This window comes from Macrobrachium nipponense, chromosome 30 (assembly GCF_015104395.2).
Source record: "Macrobrachium nipponense isolate FS-2020 chromosome 30, ASM1510439v2, whole genome shotgun sequence".
NCBI classification, from domain to species: Eukaryota; Metazoa; Arthropoda; class Malacostraca; order Decapoda; family Palaemonidae; genus Macrobrachium; species Macrobrachium nipponense.
Genome location: NC_087218.1, coordinates 50,417,066 through 50,442,069, shown reverse-complemented (window position 1 = coordinate 50,442,069; position 25,004 = coordinate 50,417,066). Strand labels below are relative to the sequence as shown.

Sequence of the window (25,004 nt, the reverse complement as noted above, 5' to 3'; positions counted from 1 at the left end):
CCTCAACTCACATACCAATCGCGTTCGAGGGTTTCGAGGGTGAGAAGGAGTGAGGAGAAGGAGAAGAGGGGGAGGAAAAGAAGAGGAGGGAGGAGGGAGAAGAAAAGAGGGATGGAAGGGAGAGGGGGTTGGTAGGTGAAGTAACAAATCGTCTCGTTGCAGTGGAGGGGGTGGTCCTAACCCTCCCCTCCCTCCCTCCCTCCCACCTCCCCCCCATTACCTCGCATTTTGCATGAATTAGGGATTTGGGATTTGGGATGGTCTTTCTCAGCCTTCGGTTCCTCCAGTTCTGTAGATTTCTCGGCGTAGTTATTACGCCGAAAGGCTTCATTTGCCTAAAAGGGAAAGCGGAGATTAGAAGGAAATGGATTTTGAGAATCTTTATAATATATATATAATATATTATATATATCTAATATATATTTATATATATAATAATAATATATATATATAATTTTGGTGGGGAATACGTACGACACGAAAATATCAATCAACTATACAGTAATATTTCTGTAATATACCCGCACACGACACATCGCTAAATAATCGTAAAAGAATATCTATACCTACGGAGCTATATATATATATATATAGATATAGTATATATATATATATCTATGATATATATGTGTGTGGTGTGTGTGTGTGTGTGTGTGTGTGTGGGTGTGTGTGTGTGTGGGTGCGTGCGTGTTAGTACTTGAATTTCTTAAACAGACTCCGTTTTAAGACAAGATTAATGACGCTATTCGAGAAACTAATATTCATATATCTACGTACACTCCAAAGTTAGTTTTGTAAGAGAACAACAGGCATAAATTTCTTTCAATAACCAGTCTACATTCTATTCGACCGTATTTGACACGCGGAAACCTCGCTTAACGTAAGCACAGAGCAGTGAAAATGTGGGTATCAGTAACTAACTCACTCACTAATTAAATTAATTAAATGATAGATAAATGAATAATCAAATGAAATTAATAAATAGACGAGGATATAATTCAGTAAATATGTGACTGCTACAGAAGCACAAAGAAAATTGGTAAACCACAATGCTTCCAATACCGGATATGACTAATGCTGTGTAAAAGACGAAAATTGCATAAAATTGATATCAATGAATATACGACGGAGAGAGAGAGAGAGAGAGAGAGAGAGAGAGAGAGAGAGAGAGAGAGAGAGAGAGAGAGAGAGAGAGAGAGAATTTCACACGCTGAATATTACTATTTTTACGAGAGTGAGAGAAATAAATATTACATACTGAATGTCACCTCCTTTACGAGAGAGAGAGAGAGAGAGAGAGAGAGAGAGAGAGGAGAAGAGAGAGAGAGAGAGAGAGAGAGGTGGGGCGGCTTGGATTTTAGGAGGAAAAATGTCTTAGGCTCAGCAACATAAATGAAAAAATCATAGCAGAGAGAGAGAGGGAAGAGAGAGAGAGAGAGAGAGAGAGAGAGAGAGAGAGAGAGATGACTGAACTGATTAACCCCTCATTACATTCCTCCATGAGGAATGAAATCCCATCATGGTCACGAGTTCGGTGACTTGACAAGATTCATGAAGCATTACGGCATTCTATTTTGTCCGCTGATGATACGAACGGAGGCAATTGAAGCCACGCAAACGCATATCTTCTGAACAAAGGGAGTCCACAAGCGAGAGAGAGAGAGAGAGAGAGAGAGAGAGAGATGAGGGCTATATTGTGGTCTCGAATTTACTGTTAAATGTCACTGATCTTTGCTGGTCTCATGTATATGTCCGTTCACATCATACGTAGCCTAATACAAAATCCTTCACGCAGGTTGCGAGTTAAATGATTCGTGTATGTATGTATGTATGTGTAGTGGATGAATTCCACATGGTGAAACCTTCAGCAGTGTTAGCCATTAAGTGTATTTTACGAGGTCAATTCAATACTATTTGGTTATCATTATAGTTTTGCTATTATTATTTTAGTAGATGAAACCTATTCACATGGAACAAGCCCACCAAAGGGGCCACTGACTTGAAATTGAAGCTTCCAAAGAATGTTGGTTTCAACCTCCCACCGCTAAAGACCTGTAGTAACTGATTAAATACAAAAGCCAGTGATTTTTTCATCGCCCTGGGGAGGCGCAAACCCTACCAGCTGACCAAGGGCAATGTAATTCATACAGTGAACCTGTATTATTATTATTATTATTATTATTATTATTATTATTATTATTATAAAAAGTTCAGGGAATTTATTTTGAGAGATTTGCAAATTAAGATGGAATTTCTTTAACCCCCTTTTCTTGAGACGTCTCGATTCCAGACACATGAGCACTGTCACTTTCCATAATCGATGAATGTTTGGCGAGCCGGGTCACGGAAGGTCACGCTTGTGTCAACTGTGCAAATGGAGATTTATCGGTCACTTTCGACGTGACCCCCTGATTTTCTGTCGTGTAACATTTCCATCATTTCTATTTATGGAACTTATTTGAAGCACTTTTCCTTTTTTTATAGGACGTGGCTTCTGATATATATAATATATATATATATATATATATTATATATATATATATATGGTATACACACACACACATATATAATATATACATATATATATATATATATATAATATATATATATATATATATATATATATATATATATATTCTCCCCGTAGATGGGTTGGCACCAGATAGGGCGAGGTTGCACGACCACTGCCCCTGTCCATCCCAGGGTGCTAAAGTTAACAAGATGCCCAATGGATTAAAAAAAAAAAAAAAAAAAAAAAACTTAATCTCCACAACTTGGTACTAATCTCGAGATTATCGTTGGTGAGAAGAGAATTTAAAATACTATTATTTTGTAATATATTTATAAAATATCTATCTCGCCATTACCGTAACGTATCTATTACATATCTACTTAAGCTTTAAAAGCTGTGGGTATTGTAAATGGGCACTTCTACCCCTTAATGAGAACCAGCATGTTGATTTGCAATAATGCTTGAATGCTTCCAAAACGGAGAACGAGGTCAGGGTTAATGATAATCTTGCCGTCCACTTGTGCTGTGGATCAGGAGGCCGTTATCATGATAGTTTACCGGTTCAATCAGGTCTCTCATTTCGTTCTCCGGGAACCATTGCGACTTCCTGGCTCTTTTCTGAGCAATTAAAACTGCTCGTTTCGAAGCGGAGTTCGTCGATTTTGAAGTGGCTCAGCTTCAGTTGAGCTGGGGAACCCCAGTTCAGTCTTCCACTGATAAATAATTGTTTGTTGTTGTTCTTTGAGAAAATATCATGATTGTTTGCTGTTGTTTGACAAAACATTACGTAATACCGTGAGTAATGTGGTTTCACTTTGTTTTTATAAGAAGACTCCAAAAGTTTTCTTTTTTTCTTTTACTATCACATGCAGTACGTAACTTGATGCATGCGCTTACTACTCACAGTTTGTGAAAGTGTTTTTGTTTGTTTGTTTGTTTAAGTGTAGCAACCTTACTAATTAAGTGTTTTGTAATGTGAACGCATTGTGGTTTCACTTAGACTTTTGTTTTTATAAGGAGACACCAATAGGTTTTTTTATTATATATATATATACTATCACATGCAGTAAGTAACTTGATACGTGCGTTTACTACTCAGAGTTTGTGAACGTGTCTTTTGTTTGTTTGTTTACGCGTGGCAATCTTACTAATTAGTGTTCTGTAGTACTGTAGTTTGAACTCAACCTTTATAGGTCTTCAAACCTGTGATTTTTCTATAAAGATCTTTCTCGTGTTACTCTTCAGTCAAATGTACTACAAAACATCTTCGACTTTATACTAATAAGATGTAATATTAGTTGCCATCATTTTGAGAAACATATATTGATAATATTTCCTTTCATCTATTATAAGAGGTGTAATTATCAAAACACTTATTAAATGTTAAATGTTCCGTTTCGTACGCATGCATAAATAGAGGATTATTTCACTGTCCTGTTTTTGAAAAAAAAATTATTCGTAACAAGCCAGCCATAAACAGACTAGTTTCATCGTTTAAGCAGATACTGGCCGAAGTATTGTATATATATATATATGTATATATATAATATATATATATATATATATATATATATATAATATATATATATATATATACTTAAATCCACCGTAGAAAGGTAAGTGAAACAGGGACTTGGAACAAGTACTTTCGTAGTATATACGACAGTTCCAAGTTCACACTGAATATAAAAGAAGGTTGACAGTGTGAATCTGAAAATGTAGAATACATATTATATATACTATATAAATAATATTGTTTGTTTGTTTGTTTGTATGGTGCTTTTACGTTGCATGGAACCAGTGGTTATTCAGCAACGGGACGAACGGCTTTGCGTGACTTCCGAACCAACATCGAGAGTGAACTTCTATCACCAGAAATACACATCTCTCACTCCTCAATGGAATGGCCGAGAATCGAACCCGCGACCACTGAGGTGGGACGCTAATACCATACCAACCTCTATGCCGCTTATATATATATATATATATATATAATATATATATATATATATATATATAATATATATATAATATATATGCATCACTCTAACAACCGTTTGTTCATACACAGCGAACGAAGAAGCCTGCATATTATAGCGTGTCCAAGGGAAGTTGAAAGCGACAATTTCGCTCAGGTACACGCTAATACCAGCAATGATTCTCGCCAAACACTGGGGTCACGCTATTTCGCGCGCGCTCTCTCTCTCTCTCTCTCGTTTCACTGTCTCTTTTCCTTTCTTTTTCATTTCATTCAAAGTCGATAGTGGGTCAAGGCAGAATCGGTAGTAGTGGTCGTGTGACGCCGAGTGATTTTGGTCTTTTGTTACCATATGCTTTTTTCGTACCTGAATTGGAGAACTATATACTCGTAGGCATCCAGATTAGCCATAGATTTCTAGGGCAGTCATTCTTATTAATATAAAGCAAAGAGCTTAATCATTTCCCTCTAAAATGCTTTAGGGGCATATATCTAAGAAAAGATATATCAATCCATAATCCTTAAAATATTTTTAAAAATAGAGCATAGGATTATGTTAATCCTTATTGATTCACTACAGTTGCCTAACTTGCATCTCTCTCTCTCTCTCTCTCTCTCTCTCTCTCTCTCGTCTCTTCTCCTCTCTCTCTCTCTCTCTCTCTCTCTCTCTTACAAAACCACACCCACACATGCAGATATATATATCAGAAAACTTTGTATGATGAAGTCCATTTCATTGTACTCCTAAAATATCAGTGTTGCCTATCTCATTATGAGCCACATGGAAATCATTTAGCTATCAGTCAATTTTGGATCCAAATATCTTTTAATATTTCATCAGTAAATTTTTTATTAGTAATTTTTTTTCTCTTTCCGGAATTTTCAACGTTTTGCGTGAGCACGTTATAAGTTAGAACTAGTTTAATAATAATAATAATAATAATAATAATAATAATAATAATAATAATAATAATAATAATAATAATAATCTTTCTTCAATACATTTTCTCTTTCTCCCACACATTACCTATCTTTATAGCTTTCCCTTTCTTCTGCTTCCATTCGGTAGACCAGCTTACTCATCTTCTCTTAACCATACCCGAGGGGGGGGGGGGGGGGGGGGGGGGGGGGGGGGGGTGGGGGGGGGGGGGAAAGGAGGAGAAATCAGTCACGGCAACGACGTCACTTTTCTAAGAAATGAATTTGGTGGATGAGTTCCTGTGACCTTCCCCCCCCCCCCCCCACCCCTCACTCTCTCCTCCTCCTCTCTCTCACACCCCCCAATTACTCTTCTTACTCTTCCTTTTTTCTTAACTCTTCCATCTCTTCCGTCTTTCCATATAATAAGATTCCGGGTTCGTGGGTTCTTTCTTTCCGGGTTCTTTTTTCCCGGGTTCTTTCTTCCCAGGTTCTTTCTTTCCGGGTTCTTTCTTTCCGGGTTCTTTCTTTCCGGGTTCTTTCTTTCCGGGTTCTTTCTTCTCGGGTTCTCTTTCCCAGAAGAAGTGGGTCAGCCCAACTGACAGTCAGCTGTTTGTTTGAAAATTGCCTTTCTTGTTATCATCTCTCTCTCTCTCTCTCTCTATTTTACCGGAACCCTGATTTTACGATTATTTAATTTTTCTTTTCATAACGATGATATCCTACGATTTTAGTCACAATCAGTTTTACTAGTTTTTTTTTTATTATTATGTTAAATTTCCTGAACAGATACCATCAATTCCACAGCACACATATTATTATTACTTTTCTTTGTCTATCAGTCATCCTATTCCACTGGGTGGTTTTCATCCTGCCTCCCTAGGAGTCCATCACTTTTCTCACGATATGCGCTGTTTCTAGGAGCACACTCTTCTGCGTGAGTCCTGGAGCTACTTCGGCATCTAGCTTTTCCAGGTTCCTTTTTCAGGAATCTTGGGATCGTGTCTAGTGTTCCTATGATGATGGGTACAATTTCCACTGGCATATCCCATATCCTTCTTATTTTTTGTTTTCAGGTCTTGATACTTATCGATTTTTTTCCCTTTCTTTTTCTTTTCATCTACTATGGTGTCCCATGGTATTGCGACATTATTATTATTATTATTATTATTATTATTATTATTATTATTATTATTATTATTTTCTAGTCAATTACGATGGTATTCCAGATTTAGCTGCGCTTTGTTCTGAGCTCCGACTGCAAATTCCAGATTTCGTCATTCCGGATTCAGTCATTCCCGATTTTAAGATATTTGTTCAAACTACAAGGGCCAATTCTCAATCTAATCAACCTGAATGATTAACAATAATATTTTGAAAAAAATAAAAATAAAAACACTTAATTAAACAAAAGCCCAGTTGGGCTCTCTTTCAAAAATGAAGACAAATTTCTCATTGCTGAGCGTAATGGAAAATTAACTTTGCCTCCGATATGTTTCTTGTCTCCATTCAGTCCAACACAGGCAACCATCTGGTCACGTGACCTCATGGGACTCGAGCAGTTTGGAGAATTTAAAATGGAATAAAAAGAAAAGAAATGATTATTTTCTTTTATATTATGATTCCATGAAACCTGTCGCTGTGGGTGGATCCCCGTGGGGAGGGGGGGGGGGGGGGGGGGGGGGGGGGGGGGGGGGGGGGGGGGGGCGGTTTAGGGCCGTCAATGCACATCACGCATTACTTAAGGTTCTATGTAGCGTCCTTTCGGCCTCTAGCTACAACCCCTTTCATTCCATTTACTGTACCTCCTTTCATATTCTCTTTCTTCCATCATGCTTTCCCAACCCTAACAAAGGTTCCAACACTTTTCTCAGCACTGATTGATCTCATAGGTCCCAGCGCTTGGCCTTTGGCCTAATTTTATATCCCAATACAACAGGACTCTCCTGTTCAAGCGACGTTTCAACCATCCTCATGTTCACAGGACTTATGCGGTGGTTAAACCATCGTAATATTTTACATTGCGTGTTCCTCATCAACATGAACAACCTCGTTTGACCAAGGGCTTAAAATGACGTAAATGAATGCAGCGTATGATGATGATAATAATGATGAGTCTAAGCCTTTCATTATTATTATTTTACGACTGAACTTTCCAAACTGGCTCTTGGTTTTCGTATAAGTCTAAAACTCGACTTGCTTTTGGCATCTGTAGCGAGGCAATTTTCTTAAATTCTACGAAGTAAATTATTCGCTCAGTCAAAAGAGAAAATGATGGGAGCAATTATCTGCTTAGTGACACGAAACGGCGTAATCTACATTGGACAATTATTCATATGTGAGCGCCAAAAACTCGTGAGCAGTTATTGTTATCTTCTTTTAATGAAAAGTAATTGACAGAAAATTGGAGTAACCTTTGATGATAGAGTCTGAATGTGGCTGATTAGCGGTTGGTTAGGATTCACCAGGTTTACTTCGTCAAGGAAATAGTTCAAAGACGCCTGAAGTGGACCTCTGTACTCGTTATACCAATAGACATTGATCAGTAAAGAATAAGCTTTAGTATTCTGAAGAAACGCCATAAAAAAAGCAATCATATAACATCCTATTGAGAAATAGTACGTTTGCTGCAAATATAGAAAACGGAAATATTCAGATTTGCAGGAAAAACTTTCCTAAAACACTAAACTGTTAAGAAACGACCACGGGCTACTTATTTCTCCTAACTGGAAATATGTATATATAACAGGACTGTCTTTCGAGCTTTTACGACAGCTGGAACGACCCCGCTGGAAATTTATTTCGAAAAGTAAATATTCCTTGCTCGTAAACATGGAAGAAGAAGACTGGCGGGATTTTTCAGACGAAAGGTGTCGCTCGCAACACGAGAAAGTGAGTTCCATTGCACTAGACCGATGCTAGCACTAAACACCGCATGGTAAATGTCAAGCAGACGGCCGCACGAAGATATCGTTTATTAATATCATTTGTCGACAACACAATATAGAAATGGGTGTATATAATATTTTGACACCCAAGGGGTTAGTATTAAACACGGCGTCCCAAGGAGCTTCCGCCATTTGTATACTCTGTTTTTTTCCATCTGTCCATCCGCCTGTGGTGTTTTCACATAGTAACACTGCGTCCCGGGCTTTAAGTAGTTACGCTATGTGTAAGTTTTAGGTAAATAAAGGGATATCTGGGTGTACATTTGCAACTGAAAAGTGTTTTAATAATTTACTGTATACGAATTACACCGTTAATATTCAAAATAGAATATTATCAAAATTTTAAAGACCGGGACGCAGTGTTACCATGCGCAAACACCACAGGCGGATGGACAAAGTTATAAGCGCCAGTAACCATTTGCTGAAATTTCATTTTGTTTGCTTTGTGTTTCTTTTTAAACTAAATCACCATTTTTTTTAATGGAATCATCAAATTTTACCACGGATTTCCTGCTAGCTGTTTCTCTGTTACCACCTTCGAGTTCAAAACAACTTATGTAAGTTAGTTATAAACACTTACCGGAAGTGATGTCTTCCTGTTGATTATCAATATTAAATGCATAATAGTAAATATTTGTATATTGTATATGCACTCACGAAACTCGGTACAATATAAAGTACTTTGGTTAGCTAAAACAAAACAAAAAAACACCAGTCGTTCGTTATGAGGCAAATAAAAAAAAAACGGTATCCACACAAACACAGGAAATACCACACTTGTAACACCACATTTATAACGAGTTAATCTAACCTAAATTACGGTTTTGTTATATAACAAAACAAGGAAGCAAAAATCCATGCGACAGAAAACGGGAACGAGGTGGAACTAAACTATTATCAAAACAGCTATAGAAAACGTGATTTCCGTATCTCACTCGATGGCAATTCGACTCGAGGTGTCAAAAAAAAAAATTCTGGATAAAATCGACAAACGACATTGGGAAGGAGGAAAACACTCAAGGAAGGGAAGTGAAGGGGACACTGGTTATTAACGATTTTTTCGGGTGTTATTGACACTGTTCTAAAAGGTGGGAGAAGGGTAAATCATATAAATCACACGGCAGATTCAGAAATCCCATGCGTTATCGTCGACTTACACCGAATGACATCGGGGGGAAGTTCTTCCGGCTGACTCTCTAAGATAATCATCTTTGGCCTCCTTGACAAATCTGGAGAAAACAAGGTCAGTGAGGGTCAACAGCTTTGCCTTGGGGATAGCAATAGGTCAGGGATAAACAATAAAAACCTAATTTACAATGGTCAACAGCCTTGGTTGGGGGAAGTGTACGTGTGTGTGTGTGTAATATATATTATATATATATATATATATATATATATATATATATATATATATATTATACACACACACAGCAACACACACACCACACACACACACACCACCACACACACATATATATAATATATATATATATATTATATATATATATATATATATATATATATATATATATACAAGTATAAAAGGCCCATTAAAACAGACTGTTTTGAGACATATCCTGTGTTTTAACAGAAGAATTTATGTGTAGATATATATATGTATATATAAATATGTTACTCTATATATATATATATATAATATATAATATAATTATATTGAATATATATATATATAAATAATATATTATATATATATATATATATTATCTATATTTACATATATATATATATATATATATATATGTATATAATATCTGTACTATATATATATATATAATATATCTATATATATATACATACAAATATACATACATCACATACTACATACAAACATAAACTTCGCACTAATGACCCCAGTAAAAACCATGACTTCCCAATTAATCGATTCATCGAGAGAGAGAGAGAGAGAGAGAGAGAGAGAGAGAGAGAGAGAGAGAGAGAGAGAGCGTCAATTCCACGTGCAATTACTCTTAGGTATCTATAAATGCACACACTCAGGATCGTTCATTCGTAAAAAAAAAAAACAAAAAAAAAAACAATGGCCACTGCGTTATTAGGAGATTCATATTAATAGAACCGATTCCCCCATCCTGTCATTCTATGAATGGCCAAACTAACCACTCCTTCCCCCCCCCCCCCCCCTCCCCACCCCCATCACCCAACTCGACTCGCCCGCTACCAAATTCGTCCCCTCCCTCGTCCCTTGTCATAAAACTCGAGTTTTCTTTCTTCGCCTTCTACGGAAAGAACTCGAGCTAAAGAAAAACTTAATTTGTATAAATAAAAACTAAAGAAGTTGGATTAATTCATGATAAAATAAGAAGAAAATGATTATTATTAGCTGATTTTTTTAGATACTGACAAACTTCTTAAAGAAAGGTCATTGAATTATGGCAACACGATATTGCACACCTGGTGAAAATTAAGTTTCTTTTGAGAATTTTTAATTCCCCTTTACTTACACATTTAAACACATATAACTAAAAAAAACTGTAATTCTGTAATTAAATATAGATATACTGAACTACATGATACAATAAATTAAGGAGGGCTGTACCATACACTTCTGCTTTGGAATATTATTATTATTATTATTATTATTATTATTATTATTAATTATTATTATTATTATTAACGTGAGTGAATAGTGTCACCTTTTATAGTTTAGCTAAAGAGAAAATACCGTACCTTAAAGCACATTCGTATTCGTAAGCACACATTAACACATGTATATTGATAAATTAACCAAAAAAATAACTGCGTCATTATATAAAATTATCTAAATTCCCCATTGGGCCAAAAAAAAAAAATTAGAGATGCATTGCAACAGCCTAATTAATAATGCAGAATGCAGAATAAATATCTAATGCAACCAACAATCACAGGACTCTGCAACCATCCTAATTAGGACGATGATAAGAAAAAAACAAAAAAAAAAAAGAAAAAAAAAAAAAAAAAAAAAAAAAAAAAAGACGAGGGAGGGGGTTCGGGGGTGGAAGGCCCAGAGAATCAAACATGATGATGCGACGGCTAACATTTCTTTTGAATAAACAGTATCAGTTTCGTACACATACACAACGGGTCATGAAAGTGGACAGATTTAGAATTTTTTTCTGTTATTTTTTTCCCCGGCTCTCTCTCTCTCTCTCCAATCTGACCTACCCATATGCTATATATATATATATATATATATATATATATATATATATATATATATATATATATATATATATATATATATATACTAACCATTACCCTCACGTCCAGGCTATGCTCACCTTTGCTGGCACAGAAACCATGAGTGTAAAATACAATAATTAGCTCGACCCATCACTATAGCTAGTGAGGCTACTGCTTAAACTGTTATGCTGTGAACCAGGAAAAGAACTGGTTTCAACACAACACACGCACACACACATAATATATATATATATATATATATATATATATATATATATATATATATATATATAATATAATATACATATATATATATATATATATATATATATATATATATATATATATATATATATATATATATATATATATATATATAATGTGTGTGTGAAAATGTGGCTGGGTCTAGTTGCATGTCTGAATCTGGAAACTATATGTAGTACACATGAGCTGAGATAATCTCTTATCCTTCTTAGAACTAATTCCACGATCTAGTTCCCACCCGGACCAAAGAACCCTCCTCGTTTCCTATTCCGACTGAAGGCCTGCAAGGGAATCGGTGCCAAATGTCAAGGAGATCGAAAAGTAAGTCAGTTGGCCATCGTAGCAAGTGAATGTTTGAAAATACATTTCTGGTGAATGTGACTTAGAGATTTCAAATGTAACTAATAACTTATCCATGTTTAGAATCCGCTCACAAATACTGCAATAATATTGTAAGTACGAAATCTAGCTTTCACTCAAGTGCTTTCGTTACCTCAATAAAATATGCATGGGCACCCGCACGTAGGGGCAAGGGGGCCACTTGCCCCCGCCCCCTCCCTGAAATCCTATGACCACAGGAAATTACAGTTCCATTTCAAATGAACAGTGGCTAAATTGAAAAAAAAATGTATTACATTTAACTGTATCTCTTTGTTTCCCTTCCATTCTACAGCATATTCTTTCATTTTAAGTAAATGAAAGGTAGTCTTATCATGTTGTATAAGATTTGTAAGCAGTATATAATTGCGTTATTCTTTCAAGAAATGTTTGCTTTCAGTTGAACAGTAGTACCATATGGAACTATTGAAAAAAGGTCAATGTGTCATTCTATATCTTTATAGCATCTTGCTTCACTTAAATTATTGGCACTGCAATTCCACTGCATATATATACGTATATATATATATATATATATATATATATATATATATATATATATATATATATATATAATTTGGCCCCCCCTTGGAAAATATGCTGCGGGCGCCCATGAAAATTATGCGTTAACGATAAAAATATTGAAAAAAAAACGAGATAATCAAAGACGGGTCAGCGCGCATTTCTTTCAGAGCAAAAAGCGATTTTAATAATGTGTCCTTATCGCCCACTCTAATTACTGTAGATAACACAACTGAAGTCATATATCCACAGAGTGATGATTACAAATGCTTCTTATCAATAGCACGAAGTCCAACGCGGTCCATTAGCTCATCAGTTCTACAGAACGGTTACAAACGCCTATAACACCCATCCATTAGGTCTCGAGTTAATATATAAATGAAGTCATATCCACGGGACGGTTATAAATCGTGTTACTAATATCACCTAGACCTAATACCCCTCAACTGCGATAAAATAAATACGAGACCTGTGTAGCCACTAAGAATTAATACACAAGACACAAAACACGACAGTATCTCACTGAGAATTGCCAGTAAACTGACTCCATCCGACCACATGAAGACCAAAGATCTTCGGCGAGCCCTTCATGAGTTGTCTTCAGTGATCCAAACGGCGGCAGCAGCAGCTGTAAGCAGCTGCGTCGGGGGCGTGTGTGTCCGTCTCTCACTCACTCACCCTCTCTCTCTCTCTCTCTTTTTCCACTTACTCTCTCACGATCTCCCTCCCGAGTTGATCTGGCTTGGTCTAGGGCTGTGCGTCTGTCTAGCCACCTCCTCCTCGTCCTCATGCCAGGGAGAAGGCGACTGCTACTACTCTGACTGGAGCGTTTAAGGTCCCTTGTTTCCGCCTCGCCATCTTTTATCCCGCTAAACGCTACGCTCTCTCTCTCTCTCTCTCTCTCTCTCTCCTCTCTCTCTCTCTCTCTCTGCAGACACAAAAATTAATTTCTCTCTCTATCTCCCTCTCTCTGAATTACACATATATAGGTACCAGTTTTCTTCTTTTTTCTCTCTCTCTCCCTCTCTCTCTCAAAATATAAAAGTTTTCCTCTCTTTCTCTCTTTCAAAATACAAGTTTTCCTATCTCTCTCTCTCTCTCTCTCTCTCTCTCTCTCTCTCTCTCTCTCTCAAAATATACCAGTTTTCTTCTCTCTCAAAATATAAAAGTTCTACTCTCTCTCTCTCTCTCTCTCTCTCTGCCCTAACCACCTCCGCAATATGGAACCACATTACCAAGAACAAACAAGCACGCACACACACACACACGGTAATTTCAAAAGACCCGCGCCTGTGACCTCGCCAGGTGGCGCGAGGTCATTTATCCGGGTTAAAAAAAATGCCAAGCAATAACCTTTACAAGTATTAATGACCAGCGGTCAGCGCCCAGCAGGGCAGATTAGGCACTAATGACGCGATGCGGAAACGGACGTTATTCTAGTTTTCAGAGAGAGAGAGAGAGAGAGAGAGAGGAGAGAGAGAGAGAGAGAGAGAGAGAGAGAGAGTCTTTCATCAAGGTTATTTCATTCGCTTTGATCCTTACATGACGCGAGAGAGAATTCGACAAGATGAAGGTTATGGTATCATACCATGTACCATGAGGGTAGCTTTATGGTTTAATGCAACCATGAACTACAGGTTATAAATATATATATATATATATATATATATATATATATAGACCATATATAATAACATATATTAGACATATATATATATATATATTATATATATATATATGTGTGTGTGTAGATATATATATACGTATACATATGCACACACGACTACGAGCCAATCATCACGTTCATACAGTTCCAATAACGAAAATAACATTAAGAGAATGGGCTACTATAACTTCGTCATACCATCTTCCATAATAATTGTTCCATATTATTTTAGCAATAATCCAAAATTTGAAAGTCGGTGGATATGGGTCTGCCCCGCTCTTAAACCCTCCTAATTTTAATTCACTTTCTTGATTTTCTCCCCATCCCATCCCATCACAGTTGACCCATGTCTATCATTCCATCTCTTCCACAATGTCTTGAACGTCGTATGTGTCTGAGGCCAGCCTAACTTATTACTTCAACTCCCGCAGAATTTGGTCAGAAGTCGGACGGAAGACCTGAATGAAGGAATAAGAACTAATCTCTTAATGCGCTGGAATCAAATCCCGTCGAATGAGGGTTAACCTGTAAATGCAAACGGTAAGTCAAGATTTTTTGTTCTTATTTTTTATAATTATTCTTTCCGTTTAATCCCCGGATCAGTCAGAGGTGCGGTTTTACGAAACATCAAAGACGACTTCGAGAGGATCAAGAGGATTATTAAGGAAATGGGGGAACGGCGAGTTGCCACGAACTTGTTAAAAAAAAAAAAAAAAAAAAAAAAAAGTAAAAAAAACGAAATTATAATTAATGGTAGTCTTTTAATGAGATCAGATGTCTCGCTGATTTCTCTTCGCCGGGAATATTGGGGTAGTTTGATCAGACATTTTCGACTTTATAAACAGATGATCGGGCTCATCATTATCAATAACATCATCATTTTCTTAGTTTACGCTAATGAGGAAAATCGTATATTATTCACTATTAACTTTGTAGCCACAAAATAATGTACCAGTAGTAATTATAATGCCAAATTTAACAAGTTTGTGCTTTAATATACTATTTAAAATAACCGAGGTAACCCTTAAATAGTATTTTTAACATCAATAACTTTTTTTAATAGAATTTCATATTTAAGATTTCCCACGTAAATTCGAAATAAAAATTTTAAAATAAATAATATTTTCCATAGAATTTCCTATTTGAAATGACCCAGGTTAACTCGAAATAGTATTTTCTAAATAAATAACCTTTTATTTTTATTGAATTTCTATTTAAAACGCACCCAGGTAACTTCGAACTAGTAAATAAATTTTTTTTTTTTTTTTCTTAAACTCGAAATATTATTATTAAAATAACCTTTTTTTTATATAAAATTTCCTATTTGACAATGGCCTACGTAAAGTTGAAATCATATCTTTAAAATGAATAAAAATATTTAAAAGGACTTCCTATATAAAATTACCCAAGTAAACTCAAAATGTTTTTAAAATATAAATATTTTTAAATGAAATTTCCTATTGACAATGACCCATGTAAACTTGAAATAATATCTTTAAAATAAATAGCATTTTTTTAAAAAGAATTTCCAATATAAAATTACCCAGGTAAACTCGAAATATCATTTTAAAAAAAAAAATAAAAAAAAATGTCCTATTGAAAATGGTCCAGCCAAACTCAGAATAGTGTTTTAGTTAAGGAGATCGTAAGTGCCACTCAGAAAGTAATCCTGAAGTGGCACTCGATTATCGAAGCACTTTTTAATCAACACTTAGTGAATTAACTCTTGAGATGATCCTCAAGTAGTGTAGGTAACCACTGCCGCCTTCAGACGGTAAATACTACTTGGGTCTGGAAGTGGCGTTCGGAAGATGAGCAAATGAAAAAAAACTCCTTTGGGGAAGTAAGTAAGAGTAAAATTTTAAGTCATAATGTCACTTTTTAAAGGACACGTGTGAACTATTGATTTAACAAATCATGAAGCAAAAGCGACTTGGTGTATTAAATTTGTACTTGGAAAAATGAGACTTATAACATAGTTGAATATACGTACATACATACATCCAAATTATACGTTGAATAATACGTACATACATACATTCAAATTATAACATTGGCAGTTGAATATACTTACATACATACATACATACATACATACAAACATACGCAAATTGTATTAAATTTGTATTTGGAAAAACTTATAACACAGGCTATCAGGTTCATAGTTGAATATAGGTACATACATACCAATTTATAACGTACGCTATCAGGTTCACAGTTGAATATACATACATACACACATCCAAATTATAACATTGGCAGTTGAATATACTTACATACATACATACGCAAATTGTATTAAATTTGTACTTGGAAAAACTTATAACACAGGCTATCAGGTTCATAGTTGAATATAGGTATATACATACATACATCCAATTTACAACATACGCTATCAGGTTAACAGTTGAATATACATACATACATACATCCAAATTATAACATTGGCAGTTGAATATACTTGCATACATACATACGCAAATTGTATTAAATTTGTTTGCTTAGGAAAATTATTAACAAATTTAACATTGGCAGTTGGAATAAAAATTTTTACATAACATACATTGGAAGTTGAATATATTATCCAAATACAACATCGCACAAAATAAAAACAAAAGACTGTGTATATTGTATATTATTCCCAACAGACACTAGAAGAAACGAACTCTTCCTCTGCATCATAGATTAGAATATGCAGAGACAACGGCAAGAGAATAATGACCCAAGACTAAAAACGACACAGAAATTATATAATAATAATCCTGCCGTAAATTCCAAAAGTCACGAGGTCAGGTTATTCAATTAACCTCAAAGAGAAATAAAACCGAAAACATTCTAGGTCAATGGCACCACGGGTGAGAAATAAGGTCACCGAAACCTTGAAGGTCAAAATTTGTTTTTGTTTCTGACGGAAAAACTTTTTGTGTTTTTTTTTTTTATTAAAAAAAAAAAAAAAAAAAAAAAAAAAAAAAAAAAATTTTTTTTTTGTTTTGCTTTTTTTTTTTTAAAAAATAAAAAAAATAAAAAAAAAAAAAAAAATCATGTCTCCTTACCTTTACACCACCTCCCATCCTCTATCTTCAATACACCCCCATCCCCACACCTCTATCTCCCTCTTCCTCTTCCCCCCCTACCCCCCCCCCCCTCTCAGCCTTCAGATGAAACAAGTCAAGTCTTTTGAAGCCAAATTACAGGGGTCGACTGTTGTCGACTTAGACTCGACCTGCGGATGGGAAAATTGCCCAAAGGGAAACGGGAAGAAATTAATGAATGTGAAGAAAAGAATCACGAAATATTGCAGAGAGAGAGAGAGAGAGAGAGAGAGAGAGAGAGAGAGAGAGAGAGAGAGAAATTAATGAATGTGAAGAAAAGAATCACGAACTATTGCACAGAGAGAGAGAGAGAGAGAGAGAGAGAGAGAGAGAGAGAGAGAGAGAGAGAGAGAGAGAGAGAGATTAATGAATGTTACGAAAAGAATCACGCACTATAGAAAACACCGACACTAATGACACACAATAATAATACGAAAACACACACGCACACACACAGAGGGAGAGAGAAATTAATAAATGTTAAGAAAAGAATCAGAACTATTGCACACACACACACACTCACACACAGACAGACAGAGACAGAGACAGAGAGAGAGTAATGAATGTTAAGAAAAGAATCACGCACTATAGAACGAACACACACACACACACACAGAGTAATGGATGTTAAGAAACGAATCACGAACTATAGCGCACACACACACACACATAAAAAGTTACAAGGATTAGGGTGTCTCAAAGATTTACTAGTCCATCCGAGGAGATATCGTGTGCTCACTTATCTCCTGGAGCAGAGAGAGAGAGAGAGAGAGAGAGAGAGAGAGAGAGAGAGAGAGAGAGAGAGAGAGAGAGAGAGAGAGAGAGAGAATAAACGTACCGATATAACACAAACAGAATAAGTTCAAATGTTTACTCAGCTGACCAGCTCTTCCGGTTTAAATAAAACATTGTAAAACCTATCGGTCAATAAACCCATTCAATAAAACAACAATCATCCCGAAGGGGCATGTCCAGTCACAAGTGCCCACACTGACCAGTCGTAGGGTAGCTTTTCTACCCTCTCTTCATGTTCATTACATTGCCTAAACGAAGATCAGCTCAGACTCGACGAAATATTCGTAAAGTGACAGAAAGGCGAAGCTCACAAAAATATATACTAAATATTTGATGAACGATTTATTAATTGAATTCGTAAAACTGGCGTAGAAACACATTAACGCCTTCAGAGGCAAAACACAACAGAAATACAGTCATAATAGGACAGTACAGTACCAGCCATTTTGATGTACGTCACCAGATGATTAAAATTATATGAAACAACATAACTGTATTATTATCTGTCCTAATTCTGATAAATTGTTTGTTTGTTTGTATGGTGCTTTTAGTTTGCATGAACCAGTGGTTATTCAGCAATGGGACCAACGGCTTCACGTGACTTCCGAACCACGTCGAGAGTGAACTTCTATCACCAGAAATACACATCTCTCACTCCTCAATGGAATGGCCGAGAATCGAACCCGCGACCACCGAGATGGAACGCTAATACCATACCAACCACGCTGCTGAGGCGCTTAATTCTGATAAAGGCAAACTCCGCAACTTGATAAATAAAAAGCCAAGCCCCAGACTCAAATTCAAGAAGACTTTATAATAAATTGCCTTTATATATATCGCAATAAAGCATAACAACAGCGCAATGCTACTTGCATCATTCTCCTGCGCGGTGCCTCACGTGCAACAAGGGCGTAAATCGTCTCGCGCCTGTTAAGAAATTAAACCGCAGAGACACTGGGAATGTTGGGGGCTGGGGCGGGGGTTGGGGTTGCTTGGGAAAAACTAGGGAGTGAGGGGGAAGGGGGCGTTCTATTATTTCACGACAACCACGGATGCGCAAATAGAACTTGGGTAACGATAAGGGTCAGTAAACGGTCAGAGATTCCTATTTAAACTGGTAGGAAACAGTAGGATATTATCGGAATCAGTTATATAGATTATTATAGCTATATACTAGTATATATATAATATATATTATATATAATATATATATATATATATATATATATATATATGACATATAATTATTTATATATATATTATATATATATATATATATATATATATATATATATGCTTGAATGTTGGTTCCAAGGTATGATTCCCAGTGCAAAATAATTCCTCTCCTTTCCTCTTTATATATACATACTTACATACATATTTATAGACATCTTTAGATATGTATCAGAACAAAAACATTCGTTATAGATGAAGATAAGAGATGGCGTATATCTCCCTCTATCTGTCCGTCGGTCGTCTATCTATCCATCTATATATATATATATATATATATATATATATATATATATATTATATATATATATATATATATATAATATGCATATTTTTAAGCCACAAATATCCCCAATATAGAATTCATTTTACACTGGGAATTACATAGTCCGAGTGAACTTTTGGTCTAGGATTTGCAAAACTATGCCATTTTGGAATTGGCACACTATGTCAGTCATCAAAAAAGATAAGGTGTTGATTTCAACTCTTCCCACATACTACTGACGTGAATGCTATAAGCTTATCTTTCACATCCCATTCCTTGTCATGACCAGAAAGTGAGAAGAAGAAACGAAGGGCTACTCACATTTTTCTCCGGGGTCTTCCAGTACAGCTTTGGGCTGGAACAAAGCCTTGAAGTGCACTTTGCAGTAGAGGATGCCTTCGTGACTCTGGTAGGTCTCCAGGCTGGAAAGGGGATTTGAATGTAAGCATAAAGATGTGATAAGTTATTGCCTTTTGTTATATTATACAATAAATTAAGGTGAATTAATGAGATATGTCTTAGATAAACCTATACTCATGGAAATGTTTACATAATCCTAAGTTATTTTTTCTATAATATACGATAAATTAAGGCGACATAATGAGATTAGTCTAAGATACACCTATACTGATGGAAATGTTTACATAATCCTAGGTTATTTTTCTCTATAATATACAATATATTAAGATGAATTAATTAAATAAGTCTAAGATACACCTATACTGATGGAAACGTTTAAATAATCATCGGTCATTGTTTTTTTTATAATATACAATAAATTAAGGAGACATAATGAGATAAGTCTAAGATAAAGCTATACTGATGGAAATGTTTACGTAACCAGGGTCTCAACGACTTTTGGTCGTGGACTCAAATATCCGAAAAATATATACGTATATACTAAAAATAATAAAGAATATTTTTTTATTAATATTAGATTATTTCATTCTGCGTTGTTGCCCCTTAAATTTATTTTTCAGTTACCTTTTCCATCCATCAGCTGTAGAGAGGGCCATTTACCCAAATTTCAAAAATTCCTGATGATAATTACCATTACAGTAAATCGAGAATAACCATATTTATTCTACTGTAAAGCGGCTCATTATTTAGTCACTTATGCATCATAGTTATGTTCAAAGCTCCCTTGTTAAAATAAAATAGCACGTCTCACACCCGAGTAACTGATTAAGCTTCTCTGCTCATTTTCTTCAGGTCTGGGCCAGGTAAGGGTACAAGGTTGCTTGCCCCGTCGACCATAGCCTCAACACTGTATTTAAAAAAATTTTCTCATGGTGATTAATCTGTGCATACTGTTATCTCAAAAGTATTACTACCTTTGCAATATATATTACCTACTGAAAAATGTAATAAAAAATAAATTAATAAAACTAATAATAATAAAATAATAATAATAATAATAATAATAATAATAATAAATAATAATAATCAATGACTGATATAATAAAATTTCTATTTCGATACTCGGATACTTATCAGGATGCATTTTTTTAGAATAAAATAAACAAACTTAACATATCACTTACATAACAGATTCACGTGACCTGTCATTGTCGCAATGACTTTAAATGATCAATATTGGCATACCTCCATAACTCTGCCATTTTTCATACCCTCATCTGCACAGGGGTATCATTTACAGTCAATCTTGCAATACCCAAGGTCACTTCCAGCGTTCCTTCGGCACCACGCTGCTATCACCCTTTATATAATATATATATATATATATATATATATATATATATATATTATATATATATCTATATATATATAGATATATATATTATATTATAATATATATATATATATATATATATATATATATATAATGTTGTATTTGATAAGATTAGCTTTGGGCCTTTTTCATGGGGTTACGTGAGGTCACAATTCAATTTCCAGGTATTACAGAGATTCCATCTAATTCTGACCCGAGACCACAATTCAATTTTCAGGCACAACAATGACAGATTCCTTGCAAATTTACCTAAAGCCAGAAGGCTAATTCCAGGTAAATCGTAGTAGCTTTTGATTCCTTCCAAATTTACCTAAAGCCACAAGTCTGCTTTTAGATAAATCGAATTTTTTTTCTCTCTCCAAATTTACCTAAGGCCCCAATTCTATTTCCAGGTAAATCGAAGTCATTGTTTCCTTCCAAATTTACCTAAGGCCCCAATTCTATTTCCAGGCGAATGGAAGTCTTTGACTCCTTCCAAACTTACCTAAAGCCACAATTCTATTTCCAGGTAAATCGAAGTCATTGTTTCCTTTCAAATTTACCTAAGGCCCCAATTCTATTTCCAGGTAAATCGAAGTCATTGTTTCCTTTCAAATTTACCTAAGGTCCCAATTCTAAATTTCCAGGTTTCGAATGGGAAGGTCCTTTGACTCCTTCCAAATTTTTTACCTAAAGCCAACAATTCTAATTTCCAAGGTAAAATCGAAGTTTTTTTTTTTATTCTTTCCAAAAATACCTAAAGCCACAATTCTATTTCCAGGTAAATCGAAATAGTCTTTGACTCCTTCCAAAAAATACCTAAAGCCACAATGCTATTTTCAGGCGAATGGAAATCTTTGACTCCTTCCAAATTTACCTGAGGACGCAGTTGCATTCGGCGCACCGGAAGCAGTTCTTGTGCCAGGACGCCTTTTCGGCCACGATCTTCTCCATCTGGAACACTTGCTTGCCACATTTCTTGCAGTCGCTGGACACCTGCGCCACCTGCTTGGAAGTAGAACAGAAGGTAAGGAGGCGCAAGTGCTTGTGTAGCTTAGCATACCGTTGCTTGTAATAATAATAATAATAATAATAATAATAATAATAATAATAATAATAATAATAATAGTAACAGCAATAGTTTTGATATCATTAATGTTATTACAGCATTAATGTTTGCAGAGGGAAAAAAAAGTTTTGGTTTTGATAAACTTGAAGAAATTAAATTGTACGTGGAACTACTCAAAAAATCATCTTATGTGTGTCGTGGACACATAATTGCTAAGAAAATACTCATACGTAAACGTGCTTGAGAGAAAACAATTCACCTTACAAAAATTTATTTTTACCTGTCCACCATCAGGACTTGAGACCTCCTTCATAGTGACCTGACTAACGCACACCATCATTGACTTACCTGTGACTCATACTCAGATGACTCAGATATCGCAAGGACATCTGTGTAAGCACGTCTTTTACACCTTTTTTCTTTAATCTAAAGGTGTACTAAGGTTTTCCTGCCTTCCATTATTGATAAGAGGTGCTAGACTGTCCCATTCTGGTATAATTCAGTATATTGACACAAGTATTATTTTAATTTGTTTTCAGTTGCAGCTTTCAAATGTTTCCACCTACAAAATGCACCACATTTTCGCATCCAATAAGCCTATAATACATACTTTTAGTTTTTGTTAAGGTATGCTACAACAGTCATAGACGCCTGTTTTGTCTTGGGTTTTCTACAAAAAGCTGGACCCTGATTCTTCATACATTACCATCTATATCACAAAAATTATTTTCGATAAACTCTAATTTTTGTAACTGTCTCTCGCGTTCTTCATTAACTAATGTTAAGGACCTCCACCTCTTGTTTTATTTATTATTATTATTTTTTTAGATTTTTATAAAAACACCTCTAAACGAGATCATCAAGGTATTATCCTGACCATGACACAACTGGCCTAAAAACATATCATGAAGAATGAACACCTGTTCTGGCATTTCTTGGGCACCTGCTAATATTTACGAAAACATTTGCAAACACACTCGTTTCATCCACATCTGGGTCACTTCGGAACACCTGTTCAGACTTTAGCTGGCTGTACAGATGCCGTGTCTTCTCCAGTGACGTACAGCCACTTATCATTAGACATATCTCATTTCCTGTTTGAAAAGTCTCTTTTGAACCAGTTCCTGTTGCCCTGATCACTGACAAGGGGGAATACTTGAGTAAAAGTGAGGGGAGGGCAAAGAAACGAAATATAATGAAGCACAAGAGATGGGGGCATACCTACTTGCTCCAAATGATTGCCCATAGAAGATACTGACAGAAACAATTACAGGTTAATATTCCGTTCTCCTCGTGAAATATAAAGACACAAAAATGTCACAATCATTGTCTGACTCCAAATAGGGAGATATTTTGATATGCAAGTAATAATAATATGCAAATGCAAGAATCATCACAATAACACAGTAAAGCCTATTGCTAAGATATCCTTTAATCATGATTTTAACATTTAATTGAATGTACAGTACATTTTAATGAAAGTACAATACATTTTAATGAATGTGCAGTACATTTTAATGAATGTACAGTACATTTTAATGAATGTGCAGTACATTCTAATGAATGTACAGTACATCTTAATGAATGTGCTGTACATTTTAATGAATGTGCAGTACATTTTAATGGAATGTACAGTACATTTTAATGTACAGCACATTTTAATGAACGTACAGTAAATTTTAATGAATGTTCAGTACATTTTAATGTACAGCACATTTTAATGAATGTACAGTATTAGAAATATAAACCCGCCATAAACGTTGCGAAAGGAAACGGAAAATGGAGCATGACCTTAAACATCGAAAAAGGAGCAGACAAAATAGCTGGGGACTCACTTCAGAAAACCGTCTTAGGATTCAGGACACGAGACGGAGAGGGATATACTACGTGCAGAGGAGGAGGAGGAAGGAATAAGAGTACGTCAAGGATGACTGACGGGTGAAAAGAACAATAACGCCGTTTATGCCTTCCCTTCATAACAACACAATAGATTCGGAGTCAGAAAAATGGGACAGAAGATGCGAGTTTTTCATTTAAAAAGAATTTTATTTTGTCTCCTTATTAGGTCGTCTGAATGCTGCCATATGTAATTTTATTTTTTTATGTTTATTTTATTTTATTTTTTTTTCATCTTCTTATGAAGTCGTCTGTATGCTGCCAAATATGATTTTTTCACTTGTTTTGTTTTTCTTTTTATGGGGTCGTCTGTATGCTGCTATATATAATTTAATTTTTTATTATTTATTTTTCTTATGAGGTCGTCTAAATTTCATTTATTGTTAACTTTTTTTCTTATGGGGTCGTCTAAATGCTGCCATATACTTTAATTTCATTTTTATATATTTATTTCTTTGTGTAGGTCGTATGAATGCTATCGTATAAAATTTCTTTTATTTTTTTGTCTTATGAAGTCGTTTGAATGCGGCCATATATA

General features: G+C 35.2%; 1 protein-coding gene across 1 annotated transcript in view; it reads right to left on the bottom strand.

The window, feature by feature from the left end:
• Positions 1 to 25,004, bottom strand: part of LOC135202144 (uncharacterized) — a 187,951-nt gene that overhangs the window by 34,286 nt on the left and 128,661 nt on the right. The window contains 3 exon segments of the mRNA XM_064231395.1: positions 9,514 to 9,585; positions 20,091 to 20,191; positions 22,379 to 22,509. Of these exon segments, the coding sequence (XP_064087465.1) occupies positions 9,514 to 9,585; positions 20,091 to 20,191; positions 22,379 to 22,509 (304 nt within the window).